General features: G+C 44.1%; 1 protein-coding gene across 2 annotated transcripts in view; it reads left to right on the forward strand.

Moving 5' to 3' along the window:
• TMEM259 (transmembrane protein 259) overlaps positions 1-15,623 on the forward strand; it is an 85,429-nt gene that overhangs the window by 7,984 nt on the left and 61,822 nt on the right. For both annotated transcript variants that reach the window (XM_077271477.1, XM_077271487.1), the window contains exon 3: positions 3,994-4,263. In XM_077271477.1, coding sequence (XP_077127592.1) covers positions 3,994-4,263 — 270 coding nt within the window. The remainder of the gene's footprint in view (positions 1-3,993; positions 4,264-15,623) is intronic.

Consider the following 15,623-nt stretch of genomic DNA (forward strand, 5'->3'; position numbering starts at 1 on the left):
GTGTGGACGGTAAGATGGGGCCCTATGGGGATACGCAGACACGCCGCTGCGTAAAGAATTGACATGTCAATTCTTTTTACACCGGCGTGTTTGCAGACAAAAGCGCCGCGTTTTTTTGCGGTGTGTCTGAACGGCAAAGTGAATTTCTCATTCACTTTGCCGGCAGACGAAAATGACATTGCGCATTTTTGAAAAGCGCCCGCAAAATAGCGCTCAAAAATGCGCTATGTGTGAAAGTAGCCTTAGATTAAAAAAGAAAAGCGGAATCCGTCGCCGGATTCCATAATTTGACAGAAACGGTGCCGTAGGGTTCCTTTATAGTAAACGACGGACGCAAAAAATATTACTATGACATTTTTTTTGTGCCTGACGAAAAAAACGGACAGTGATGGATCCGACGAAAAGCGATGAAACGTGAGGCCATCCGTCGCTAATACAAGTCTATGAGAAAAAAACGGATCCGGCGGCAATTTTTGCCTGATCCGTTTTTTTCTAAATTCGCCGGATTGTGCCTGACGGCAAATACCTGATGTGTGAAAGCAGCCTAAGAGTATGTGTCCACTTTCAGGAAACGCTGCGTTTTTGCCGCAGCGTCAAAAACGCAGCGTCCAGATGTTACAGCATAGTGGAGGGGATTTAATGAAATCCTGTCTCCACTGTGCATTAAAAAACACATGCGTTTTTCCTGCAAAAATGCACATGCGTTGCGTTTTTTAAGAACGCAGCATGTTGCTACAATGAGCAAAACACGCAGGAACACCGCAGGTGACCTGCCAGTGACCTCAGGTGCATTACCTGCATAAAATCCTGACCAAAGCCTGAAGCAAACCTGACCGTGGACACATACCCTAAGGGGGATATCTGGGACTTTAAAAGAAAAAAAAAAAAGGCCATCGACCGTTACTGACGGAGATTCAGCTACTCCCTGTCAACAGAGCAACAGCTTGTCTTTCTGTTGACAGGGCGGAATACTGCCATCATGGTGATGATTGACAGCCGGCTTCCCCATAATTGGGCAGCGGAAGCCAGCTGTCAATCATGATGCCAGAAGTCTGCCCTGTCAGCAAAAAGAAACTTGCTCTTTTGACAGGGAGTAGCTGAATCTGTCAGGAATGGTCGTTGACCGGCGCTGGGTACAACAGGCTGGTAGTTGCATCTGTTAGCAACTGCATGCATTTTTTTCTTGTAATATTGCCTTTTATAGTACAGATGAGTAGTAACTTGCCTGTATTACTAAAGTGCATGCACCTATTAGCGATCCTTCCCATCTCTACAGTACTCTGTTTATAGCTCCTCAGGGCTGGTATGGGGTCAAGTTTTCCCCTTTTTAGGTTGGTTTCACACGTCCTGATATTTACGGTACCAGAGATAAGTGTCCGTGTGTGTAATACTTGTGGCAAAAGTGTGGCAACCATATGCCGCATCAGTAACACCCAGACAGGTGCTAGGGAAGAAGCGCTACAGCAAGTGCTGGTGCTGAAGATGGCTCTTATCATTCTCCCCTGCTCTGTCTGCGAGCACGGGAGAATGACGAGAGTTATATTCAACTGATAAAAATGACAGCAAGCTGTGGCTGCTGGGACTATTACTTCAATCAGCCTGCACCTGCTGCCACTAATAATAGTGACAGCAGGAGCGGCTGATGGAAGTATTCATCAGCCAGCTCCTGTGCTGTAAATAAATAATTAAAAAAAAAAAAAAATTCGTGGGGCCCCCCATTTTTGATAACCAGTCTTGCTAAAGAAGAAGCCTACGCAAAACGCGTGTAGGGGCTGGCGTTCCACTTCCACACTACGACCATTATGGGTGAGGTTCAGTCCTATATACATATATTATTACTAGGCGCTCTGGCGGGACATTGAGTGCTTGCTACTATAATATACGTTATTGAACCTGAGACCTCGGGTCGGACTATGTAACATTAGTGTGGAATTGTGGATATGTTACCTGTATCCTTTGCTTGTGTAGTGACTATTTAATGACTGTGTGTTTTTACAATATTCTATATGGTGAATTTGATAGATTTTGATATTAAATAAATGTTACAACTTTTTACATAAAAGACAGGTTTTTTTGACTCCATTTTCTAAATTATATATATGCTGATGGGAGTTTTACTGTTAGAGTTGATATTGAGTTATTGTTGCTCTGATCTATATAATTATTTGCTAAAGCAGATAGCTGGGAGCTGGTATTGTCAGGCTGGTAATGGCCTATTGATACAGACCTCCCCCAGCCTAAAAATAGCAGCCCACAGCCGCCCAGAAAAGGCACATCTATTAGATGTGCCAATTCTGTCGCTTTGCCCAGCTCTTCCTACTTGCTCTGTAGTGGTGGCAAGTGGGGCTTATATCTGTTGGATTTATGTCACCTTTGTATAGTTAGGTGACATCAAGCCCACGGATTAGTAATGGAGAGGCGTTTATAAGACACCTATCCATTACTAACCCTATAGTTACGTGGTAAATAAAGACAGCCAGCATAAAGTATTTTATTAGAAATAAAACAAAACCGTTTTCCATTATTATTTAAAAATAAGTTATACTAACCTAAAGCCTAATCCACAGAAACCCTTGTCTCCTGTAATAAGCCAAAATTAAAAAATCCCTCACCTATCCGATGTTCTGTCCCACGCCGTAATCCATGTCTGGGGGAGAAATGGTCTTCTCAGCAAATCAGCGTGAGAATTTTTCACAGTAATCTGCTGTGAAGACACTGAGCTTGAACTGCAGTGACCTCATCACTGACTTTTTCCCATGGTGCTGAGGTCACCGCAGTTCATTGGCCTGGCTGGGAACGCAGCCGGCGGTAGTGCTGTGACTTGATGCGAGAGACTCGCGCAAGTTTCTCGCATTGAGCTCGTAAGTGTGACCCCGGCCTAGCCTGGATAATCAATTTGCCAGGTAATTTTTACCATATAATGAATGCTGTAAATAAAAAAGAAACAATTGCTGACTTGGGACTTTTTAAATTTTTGTGCCTTTATCACATGATAAAGTGTGTTGTGTCCTTCAAGAGTAAACCTTAAGGGTTTATTTGAGACGCTTTAAAGGCCTCAACTTAAGATAGGCTTTTAAAGGTAGACGGGTTGGGGTCCCACTTTACACGCCTTCCATAATCTCTGGTTTGAAGGGGTCACTGGCTCTAGTGGACATTCCACGCCTTTTATTATTGACAGACACAATTCTGTGGTTTTAGTAGCAGCCCTATGTGGTAATACAATTCATTACATCTTCATCCAATTCATGTAAGTAGGATTGACCTATAATACCGGGAACAGTCATTGATAAAACAGCAGATAAACATTGAGGTTGAAGCTCCGACCCCCACCTATCAAATACCGTAACGATATCTCATTTGAAAATTCTGGATATCCCCTTTAAGAAGCAGCAATCCATTTTTTTATATGCACCCCTCTGGATTTCGAAATGACATACTGCCATTGTATGGCAGCTGAGTTGAGAACAGGGTGCGTCACAATCCAGGAGGATCTGAAGGTAGAAGATAAGGGAAATGAGATGAGATGTATGGACTATAAGGGTGTCAGTCAGCTGCTTGCTCCAATCTGAACATATGTACGGGGAGGAATTACTATGAGCCGAGCTTACCGTATTCAGATAATGGTTGCCTAAGTTGTATGGCCAGCTTTAGCTTAGTCGCATTCTCCTACTGTCGTTTGGCTGATGGCCATCTACTATGTATGGGGTCTGTGGCCAGCTTTACAGAATCGTCGACGAATTATGTTTTTGTTTTTTTTTGGATTATGTGACAGATGAAGGCTTAAAAGGATCGACTTCTCGCTCTGTGTAATCCTGGAGCTCTCCAATTGTTTGTGTGCTATAATCTGTACTGTATTTTCGTTACATTGTGTAAACCTGTGATGTTGGGTTTGTGTTGCAGCTGTAGGCGAAAGGTTGGCCAGTAGTGTTCAGGTGATATGTATGTACTGAAAATCGGTACACCTCTAAACAATGCTTTGCTTTCTTTCTTTAGGCCCTTTTGGTTCTTTTTATTCTCGCATATATCCATATTGCATTTTCGCGGTCTCCTATCAACTGCTTAGAGCATGTGCGAGATAAATGGCCCAGAGATGGCATCCTGCGTGTGGAGATTCAGTTGAACTCGAGCAGAGCACCTATTTTCCTTCAGTTCTACGACAGCGACACTTTTCCTGGCTTGGTAAAAGAGCCCCTGGGTGAGGAAGATGGAGAAGATGACGAGGAAGAGATGAGTATGGACATGTACCAGAACAGCTCTATCAAGGTATAAAACTATTTGACCAATGTACCGTATGTCGTAAATGTTTTTCTTTATACTGTATATGGCTTGCAAACAATTTTATGAACTGGAAATGAGTGAACTCTTGTATTTTGCAATGCTTGTTCAATAACTTTATTTTAAGAAAACAAAAATGTAGCCAGGGACTAACTATATATTTGAAATTGATTAACTCCTTTAAACCAATCTTGCAAAATGAAAGAATGTGTGGAAGGGATCTCATGAGTTGAGCGCTCTCCTCAGAAGGTAGATGCCACCAGGGCTGCGGAGTCTGTAAGCCAAATTTCCGACAACTCAATTACCCTGACTATGTACATAAAGGGCAGCCGTCAGTCCATTTTATTTCGACTTCTCCAAAATGGACTCTTGACTCCACAGCCCAGGATTCCACAGACTGAGCTTCATATGATGCCGGGATTTATACCACATAATGAAATTCTGTGGTATTTTAGTATATACAGCGGGGAAAATAAGTATTTAATAAACTGATGATTTTGCAGGTTTTTCCACCTACAAAGAATGGAGAGGTCTGTAATTATTATCGTAGGTACACTTCAACAGTGAGGGACAGAATCTTTAAAAAAAAAAAAAAAATCTAGAAAATCACATTGTATGATGTTCACATAATTTAACCCCTTCATGACCCAGCCTATTTTGGCCTTAATGACGCCGTTTTTTGCAATTCTGACCAGTGTCCCTTTATGAGGTAATAACTCAGGAACGCTTCAACGGATCCTAGCGATTCTGAGATTGTTTTTTCGTGACATATTGGGCTTCATGTTAGTGGTAAATTTAGGTCGATAATTTTTGAGTTTATTTGTGAAAAAAACGGAAATGTGGCAAAAAATTTGAAAATTTCGCAATTTTCACATTTTGAATTTTTATTCTGTTAAACCAGAGAGTTATGTGACACAAAATAGTTAATAAATAACGTTTCCCACATGTCTACTTTACATCAGCACAATTTTGGAAACAATTTTTTTTTTTGCTAGGAAGTTATAAGGGTTAAAATTTGACCAGTGATTTCTCATTTTTACAACAAAATTTACAAAACCATTTTTTTAGGGACCACCTCACATTTGAAGTCATTTTGAGGGTTCTATATGGCTGAAAATACCCAAAAGTGACACCATTCTAAAAACTGCACCCCTCAAGGTGCTCAAAACCACATTCAAGAAGTTTATTAACCCTTCAGGTGTTTCACAGCAGCAGAAGCAACATGGAAGTAAAAAATGAACATTTAACTTTTTAGTCACAAAAATGATCTTTTAGCAACAATTTTTTTATTTTCCCAAGGGTAAAAGGAGAAACTGGACCAGGGACGTTGTTGTCCAATTTGTCCTGAGTACGCTGATACCTCATATGTGGGGGTAAACCACTGTTTGGGCGCACGGCAGGGCTCGGAAGGGAAGGAGCGCCATTTGACTTTTTTAATGAAAAATTGGCTCCAATCTTTAGCGGACACCATGTCGCGTTTGGAGAGCCCCCGTGTGCCTAAACATTGGAGCTCCCCCACAAGTGACCACATTTTGGAAACTAGACCCCCCAAGGAACTTATCTAGAAGCATAGTGAGCACTTTAAACCCCCAGATGCTTCACAAATTGATCCGTAAAAATGAAAAAGTACTTTTTTTTCACAAAAAAATTATTTTAGCCTCAATTTTTTCATTTTCACATGGGCAACAGGATAAAATGGATCCTAAATTTTGTTGGGCAATTTCTCCTGAGTACACCAATACCTCACATGTGGGGGTAAACCACTGTTTGGGCACATGGTAAGGCTCGGAAGGGAAGGAGCGCCATTTGACTTTTTGAATGGAAAATTATCTCCATCGTTAGCGGACACCATGTCGCGTTTGGAAAGCTCCTGTGTGCCTAAACATTGGAGCTCCTCCACAAGTGACCCCATTTTGGAAACTAGACCCCCCAAGGAACTCATCCAGAGGCATAGTGAGCACTTTAAACCCCCAGGTGCTTCACAAATTGATCCGCAAAAATGAAAAAGTACTTTTTTTTCACACAAAATTTCTTTTAGCCTCAATTCTTTCATTTTCACATGGGCAACAGGATAAAATGGATCCTAAAATTTGTTGGGCAATTTCTCCTGAGTATGCCGATACCTCATATGTGGGGGTAAACCACTGTTTGGGTGCACGGCAAGGCTCGGAAGGGGAGGCGTGCCATTTGACTTTTTGAATGGAAAATTAGCTCCAATCGTTAGCGGACACCATGTCGCGTTTGGAGAGCCCCTGTGTGCCTAAACATTGGAGCTCCCCTTCAAGTGACCCCATTTTGGAAACTAGACCCCCCAAGAAACTTATCTAGATGCATAGTGAGCACTTATAACCCCCAGGTGCTTCACAGAAGTTTATAACGCAGAGCCGTGAAAATAAAAAAATAATTTTTCTTTCCTCAAAAATGATTTTTAGCCCAGAATTTTTTATTTTCCCAAGGGTAATAGGAGAAATTGGACCCCAAATGTTTTTGTCCAGTTTGTTCTGAGTACGATGATACCCCATATGTGGGGGTAAACCACTGTTTGGGCGCACGGCAGGGCTCGGAAGGGAAGGCACGCCATTTGGCTTTTTGAATGGAAAATTAGCTCCAATCATTAGCGGACACCATGTCGCGTTTGGAGAGCCCCTGTGTGCCTAAACATTGGAGCTCCCGCACAAGTGACCCCATTTTGGAAACTAGACCTCCCAAGGAACTAATCTAGATGTGTGGTGAGCACTTTGAACCCCCAAGTCCTTCACAGAAGTTTATAACGCAGAGCCATGAAAATAAAAAATAATTTTTCTTTTCTCAAAAATGATTTTTTAGCCCACAATTTTTTATTTTCCCGAGGGTAACAGGAGAAATTGGACCCCAAAAGTTGTTGTCCAGTTTCTCCTGAGTACGCTGATACCCCATATGTGGGGGTAAACCACTGTTTTGGCACACGTCGGGGTTCGGAAGGGAAGTAGTGACGTTTCGAAATGCAGACTTTGATGGAATGCTCTGCGGGCGTCAGGTTGCGTTTGCAGAGCCCCTGATATGCCTAAACAGTAGAAACCCCCCACAAGTGACCCCATTTTGGAAACTAGACCCCCCAAGGAACTTATCTAGATGTGTGGTGAGCACGTTCAACCCCCAAGTGCTTCACAGAAGTTTACAACGCAGAGCCGTGAAAATAAAAAATCATTTTTCTTTCCTCAAAAAAGATGTTTTAGCAAGCAATTTTTTATTTTCACAAGGGTAACAGGAGAATTTGGACCCCAATATTTGTTGCCCAGTTTGTTGTGAGTACGCTGATACCCCATATGTGGGGGTAAACCACTGTTTTGGCACACGTCGGGGTTCGGAAGGGAAGTAGTGACGTTTTGAAATGCAGACTTTGATGGAATGGTCTGCGGGCGTCACATTGCATTTGCAGAGCCCCTGATGTACCTAAACAGTAGAAACACCCCACAAGTGACCCCATTTTGGAAACTAGACCCCCGAAGGAACTTATCTAGATGTGTGGTGAGCACTTTCAACCCCCAAGTGCTTCACAGAAGTTTATAACGCAGAGCCGTGAAAATAAAAAATAATTGTTCTTTCCTCAAAAATTATGTTTTAGCAAGTAATTTTTTATTTTTGCAAGGGTAACAGGAGAAATTAGACCCCAGCAGTTGTTGCCCAGTTTGTCCTGAGTACGCTGGTACCCCAAATGTGGGGGTAAACCACTGTTTGGGCGCACGTCGGGGCTTGGAAGGGCGGGAGCACCATTTGACTTTTTGAACGCAAGATTGGCTGGAATCAATGGTGGCGCCATGTTGCGTTTGGAGACCCCTGATGTGCCTAAACAGTGGAAACCCCTCAATTCTAACTTCAACACTAACCCCAACACACCCCTAATCCTAATCCCAACTGTAGCCATAACCCTAATCACAACCTTAACCCCAACACACCCCTAACCACAACCCTAACCGCAACACACCCGTAACCCTAATTCCAACCCTAATCCTAACCCTAATCCCAACCGTAACCCTAATCCCAACCCTAACCACAACTGTAACCCCAACACACCCCTAACCCTATCCTTAACCCTAACCACAAGCCTAATCTTAACCCTATTTCAAACCCTAGCCCTAATTCCAACCCTAACTCTAATTCCAACCCTAACCCTAAGGCTATGTGCCCACGTTGCGGATTCGTGTGAGATTTTTCCTCATGATTTTTGAAAAATCTGCAGGTAAAAGGCACTGCGTTTTACCTGCGGATTTACAGCAGATTTCCAGTGTTTTTTTGTGCAGATTTCACCTGCGGATTCCTATTGAGGAACAGGTGTAAAACGCTGCGGAATCCGCACAAAGAATTGACATGCTGCGGAAAATACAACGCAGCGTTTCTGCACGGAATTTTCCGCACCATGGGCACAGCGGATTTGGTTTTCCTTAGGTGTACATGGTACTGTAAACCTGATGGAAAACTGCTTCGAATTCGCAGCGGCCAATCCGCTGCGGATCCGCGGCCAATCCGCTGCGGATCCGCGGCCAATCCACTGCGGATCCGCTGCGGATCCGCGGCCGATCCGCTGCGGATCCGCTGCCGATCCGCGGCGGATCCGCGGCGGATCCGCTGCCGATCCGCGGCGGATCCGCGGCGGATCCGCTGCCGATCCGCGGCGGATCCGCGGCCGATCCGCTGCGGATCCGCGGCCGATCCGCTGCCGATCCGCTGCGGATCCGCGGCCGATCCGCTGCGGATCCGCGGCCGATCCGCTCTGTGTGCACATGCCATAACCCTACCCCTAACCCTACCCATAACCCTAACCCTACCCCTAACCCTACCCCTAGTTCTAACCCTAGTTCTAACCCTAACCCTAGTGGAAAAAGAAAAAAAAATATTTTCTTTATTTTATTATTGTCCCTACCTATGGGGGTGATAAAGGGGGGGGGTTTATTTATTATTTTTTTATTTTGATCGCTGTGATAGAACCTACCACAGCGATCAAAATGTACCTCTAATGAATCTGCCGGCCGGCGGGCGCACTGAGCATGCGCCCGCCATTTTGGAAGATGGCGGCGCCCATGATGGAGGCGGACGGGGACCGGGAGCCTCGGTAAGTATAAGGGGGGGGAGATCGGGGCACGGGGGGGGCGTCGGAGCACGGGGGGGTGACATAGGAGCAGGGGGGGAGCGGGCAGGAGGACGGGGGAGCGGACAGCAGGACGGGGGAGCCGGCAGGCGGACGGAGGGGACAGGACCCTATAACGGAGCACTGGGGGGGCGATCGGTGGGGTGGGGGGGGGTCACATTAGTGTTTCCAGCCATGGCCGATGATATTGCAGCATCGGCCATGGCTGGATTGTAATATTTCACCAGTTTTTTAGGTGAAATATTACAAATCGCTCTGATTGGCAGTTTCACTTTCAACAGCCAATCAGAGCGATCGTAGCCACGGGGGGGTGAAGCCACCCCCCCTGGGCTGAAGTACCACTCCCCCTCTCCCTGCAGATCGGGTAAAATAGGAGTTAACCCCTTCACCCGATCTGCAGGGACGCGATCATTCCATGACGCCACATAGGCGTCATGGGTCGGATTGGCACGGGTTTTCATGACGCCTATGTGGCGTCATGGGTCGGGAAGGGGTTAAATTTTATTGCATGAAATAAGTATTTAATGCAGTAGAAAAACAGAGCTTAGTATTTGCTACAGAAACCTTTGTTTGCAGGTAGAGGTCAGACATTTCCTATAGTTCTTGACCTGGTTTGCACACACTGCAGCAGGGAGTTTTGCCCTCTCCTCCATACAAATTTTCTCCAGATCTTTCATCTTTCGGGGCTGTCACTGGGCAACATAGATTTTCTATTGGGTTCAGGTCTGGAGCCTGGCTAGACCACTCCATAACCTTTTAATGCTTCTAACGGAGCCACTTCTTAGTTGCCCTGGATGTGTGTTTCAGGTCATTGTCATGCTGGAAAACCCAATCACGACCCTTTTTCAATGCTCTTACTGATGGTAGGAGGTTGTTGGCCAGAATCTTGCGATGCATGACCCCATCCATCCACCATTCAATACCGTGTAGTCGTCCTGTACCCTTTGCAGAAAAGCACCTCCAAAGTATGATGTTTCCCCCAGTATGCTTCATGGTTGAGATGGTGTTCTTGCGGTTGTACTCATCCTTATTATTCCTCCAAACACAGCGAGTGGAGTTGATACCAAAAAGTTCTATTTTTGTCTCATCTGACCACCTGACCTTCTTACATGCCTCCTCTGGATCAACGAGATGGTCATTGGTGATCTTTATACAGGCCTGGACATGTGCTGACATGAGCAGGGGAACCTTGCATGCCCTGCAGGATTTTAATCCATGACGGCGTAGTGTATAACTAACGGTAATGTTTGAGACTTGTCCCAGCTCTCTTCAGGTCATTGACCAGGTCCTCCCATGTACTGTAGTTCTGGGCCGATTCCTGACCTTTCTCAGTATCATCCGTACCCTAAGAGGCATGATCTTGCATGATGTCCCAGACTGGGGAAGATTGACAGTCATCTTGTGTTTCTTCCATTTTCTAATAAATGTGCCAGCAGTTGTTGTCTTCTCACCAAGCTGCTTGCCTATTGTCCTGTAGCCCGTCTCAGCCTTCTGCAGATCTACAATTTTGTCCCTGATGTGCTTACTACTTGTAGACCTGGATCAAAATCTACCCCACTATAGTCTCCCACCCTGGTACTTCCGTGGCTCCCTTGCTGTTTATGTACAACCTCCCACCTGTGATTGTCTGGTCATGTGATTGATGCAGTCAAATACAGGGTCACAGAGACTAGAGATGAGTGAGTTTGTTCAGCTCCCTCCTTATTTGGCAAGCTGTAGGGCTTGCCGAATAAGCTGCAGAGGGAACCCGGCTAACTGGATCACTCCTACTGATCAGCTGTCCGGCGCCGCAGCTGCATGTGTCGCGGCTGTTTCACTGTCACAACACATGCGTGGAGAGTCCAACAAACAAGCTCTCCATGCATGTGTTGTGACAGTGAAGCAGCGGTGACACATGCAGCTTCAGCGCCGGACAGCTCATCACTAGAAGCTATCATAATCTGATCGCCTCTGCTACATACAGCATAATTGCTGACTTACTATGAGCGCCGACCACCGGGCGGCACTCATAGCAGTCCGGCATTGAAAACCATAGAGATCTACTGGAGACCTCCTGGTTGTCATGCCGACCTTTCAGTTACCCGCGATCACATGACGGGGTCACCGATGGGTGGGATTTCCGGCTCTCTTGTGGGAAGTGCGCGTTAAATGCCGCTGTCAGTTTGACAGTGGCACTTAACTAGTTAACAGCCGTGCGTGGATCGCGATTCCACCCACGGCTGTTAGACGCACGTCAGCTGTTCAATGCAGCTGACATGACCGGAAAAGATGTGGGCTCAGCGCCGAAGCCCACATCAAAGGGAGGGAGTCCGACATCGGCGTACTATTATAACTCTAGAACGCTTCAACGGATCCCGTTGATTCTGAGAATGTTTGTGACATATTGTACTTCGTGATAGTGGAAACATTTTCTTTGATATGACCTGCGTTTATTTGTGAAAAAAATGGAAATTTGGTGAAAATTCTGCAATTTTCACACTTTGAGTTTGCAAACCATTAAATCACAGAGATGTCACACAAAATAGTTAATAAGTAAAATTTCCCATGTCTACTTTACATCAGCACAATTTTGGAACGCATTTTTTTTTTTTTAGGAAGTTATAAGGGTTAAAATTGACCAGCGCTTTCTAATTTTTACAACAAAATTTACAAAAAACATTTTTATATGATAGAAGATGCCCAAAAGTGACACCATTCTAAAAACTGCTCCCCTCAAGGTGCTCAAAACAACATTCAAGAAGTTTATTAACTCTTCAGATGCTTCATAGGAATTTTTGGAATGTGGGGGAAATTTTTTTTTTTTTTCACCAAAAATTACTTCAGATCCAAATTTTATTTTGACAAGGGTAACAGGAAATAGACCCTAAAATTTGTTTCTCCTGAGCATGCCAATACCCCATATGAGGGAGAAAACCACTGTTTAGGCGCACGGCAGAGCTCGGAAAGGAAGGAGCGCCATTTGACTTTTTAAATGCAAAATTTCCTGAAACAGTTGGCGGACTCCCACAAGTGACACCATTTTGGAAACTAGACCCCTCAGGGAACTGATCTAGATGTGTGGAGAGCACATTGAACCCTCAGGTGATTCACAGAAGTTTCTAACATTGAGCTGTAAAAACATAAAATTTTCCCCACAAAAGTTTTCAGCACAAAATATTGCATCTTCATAAGAATAATATGATAAATTGCGCCATACAATTTGTAGTGTAATTTCTCCTGAGTACGCTGATACGCCATATGAAGGAGAAAACCACTGTTTGGGCACACGGCAGAGCTCAGAAGGGAAGGAGTGCCATTAGACTTTTTGAATGCAAAATTTGCTGGAACAATTAGTGGACCACATGTCGCATTTGGAGAGCCTCTGATGTGCCTAAACAGTGAAAATGCCCAACAAGTGACACCTTTCTGGAAACTAGACCCTTCAAGGAATGTATTTAGATGCGTGGTGGGTACCATGAATCCCCAGGTGCTTTACGGAAGTTTATAACGTTGAGCCATGAAAATAATAAAATCACATTTTCCTCATCAAATGTTATTTTAGCCCCAAATTTTGCATTTTCATAAGGGTAACAGGAGAAATTGCACCTTTCAATTTGTTGTGCAATTTCTCCTGAGTACACGAATACCTCTTATGTGGTGGAATACTACTTTTGAGACACAGAAAGGAAGAGGTGCCATATTGGGAATGGTTTGAGGGTGCCATGTCACATTGGCAGAGCCCCTGAGGTGCCAGAACAACAGAAACCTGAACTCCTCTTACAAACTACACTCCTCAATGAATTCATCTAGGGGTGCAGTGACCATATTGACACCACATGTGCCCCACATAATTTTATACCACTGAGCGGTGAAAGAATAAATTCTTACCACTAAAATGTTGTTTTAGCCCCAAGTTTTTATTTTTTCTAAGGACTAATAGGATTTTTTTGTCTTACATAGGCCGGCCTCACACTCAGCGTATAAAAATACGGTCCGTTTTTTACGGCCGTAATACGCAGAAAAGTCCCCAAAATAGTGGTCCGTATGTCATCCGTAGGCAGGGTGTGTCAGCGTATTTTGCACATGGCATCCTCCGTATGTAATCCGTATGGCATCCGTACTGCGATATTTTCTCGCAGGCTTGCAAAACCGACATCTAATGGATTTATGTGCTCAAATGTTCGTTAAAACATATATACAGTATGTATACGTATATATGTGTGTGTGTGTGTGTATATATATATATATATATATATATATATATATATATATAATTATAGTCATTGAGACACACACATATATATATATCATTCTGTATTTATATTTAATTCAGCGCGATATATGTGAAAAGCCGGTAATTCAATTGCCGGCTTTTCATTTCTCCTTCACAAACCCGACAGGATATGAGACATGGTTTACATACAGTAAACCATCTCATATCCCCCTTTTTTTTGCATATTCCACACTACTAATGTTAGTAGTGTGTGTGCAAAATTTGGGTGCTGTAGCTGCTAAAATAAAGGGTTAAATGGCGGAAAAAATTGGCGTGGGCTCCCGCGCAATTTTCTCCGCCAGAGTGGTAAAGCCAGTGACTGAGGGCAGATATTAATAGCCTAGAGAGGGTCCATGGTTATTGGCCCCCCCTGGCTACAAACATCTGCCCCCAGCCACCCCAGAAAAGGCACATCTGGAAGATGCGCCTATTCTGGCACTTGGCCACTCTCTTCCCACTCCCGTGTAGCGGTGGGATATGGGATAATGAAGGGTTAATGTCACCTTGCTATTGTAAGGTGACATTAAGTCAGATTAATAATGGAGAGGCGTCAATTATGTCACCTATCCATTATTAATCCAATTGTATGAAAGGGTTAAAACACACACACACATTATTATAAATTATTTTAATGAAATAAACACACAGGTTGTTTTAATATTTTATTGCTCTCTCAATCCACCTGAAGACCCTCGCTTGGCAAAATAATAAACCAACAATATACATACCTTCTGATGAACTGTCACGTCCCACGAAGTAAATCCATCTGAAGGGGTTAAATCAATTTACAGGCAGGAGCTGTGCTAAAGCACTCGCTCGTACCTGTAAACCCCGGGTGCTGAAAGGAAAGCTGGGTGATCTGTACTTGCATTGAGTCGCGGTGAGGCGCACTCTACAGGATGAACTCACATGAACTCGAGCGTGGGAACTTTTCCAAGGCTGCAGTTCATGAGAACATCCAGCAGAGGGCGCCTCACCGCGACTCAATGCAAGTACAGATCACCCAGCTTTCCTTTCAGCACCCGGGGTTTACAGGTATGAGCGAGTGCTTTAGCACAGCTCCTGCCTGTAAATTGATTTAACCCCTTCAGATGGATTTACTTCGTGGGACGTGACAGTTCATCAGAAGGTATGTATATTGTTGGTTTATTATTTTGCCAAGCGAGGGTCTTCAGATGGATTGAGAGAGCAATAAAATATTAAAACACAACCTGTGTGTTTATTTCATTAAAATAATTTCTAATAATGTGTGTGTGTGTGTTTTAACCCCTTCATACAATTGGATTAATAATGGATAGGTGACATAATTGACGCCTCTCCATTATTAATCTGGCTTAATGTCACCTTACAATAGCAAGGTGACATTAACTCTTCATTACCCCATATCCCACCGCTACACGGGAGTGGGAAGAGAGTGGCCAAGTGCCAGAATAGGCGCATCTTCCAGATATGCCTTTTCTGGGGTGGCTGGGGGCAGATGTTTGTAGCCAGGGGGGGCCAATAACCATGGACCCTCTCTAGGCTATTAATATCTGCCCTCAGTCACTGGCTTTACCACTCTGGCGGAGAAAATAGCGCGGGAGCCCACGCCAATTTTTTCCGCCATTTAACCCTTTATTTTAGCAGCTACAGCGCCCAAATTTTGCACATACACACTACTAACATTAGTAGTGTGGAATATGCAAAAAAAAGGGGGATATGAGATGGTTTACTGTATGTAAACCATGTCTCATATCCTGTCGGGTTTGTGAAGGAGAAATGAAAAGCCGGCAATTGAATTACCGGCTTTTCACTAACACCGCTGCATATTTCTCGCAAGTCACACTGCTGGTCCGTGTGGAATCCGTATTTTTCTCGCCCCCATAGACTTTCATTGGCGATTTTTTTTTTTTTTTTTGCGCAATACGGTGACAAACGCAGCATGCTGCGATTTTCTACGGCCGTACAAGACCGTATATTACGGATGCGTAA

Source organism: Ranitomeya variabilis, chromosome 1 (genome assembly GCF_051348905.1).
Source record: "Ranitomeya variabilis isolate aRanVar5 chromosome 1, aRanVar5.hap1, whole genome shotgun sequence".
Taxonomy (NCBI): domain Eukaryota; kingdom Metazoa; phylum Chordata; class Amphibia; order Anura; family Dendrobatidae; genus Ranitomeya; species Ranitomeya variabilis.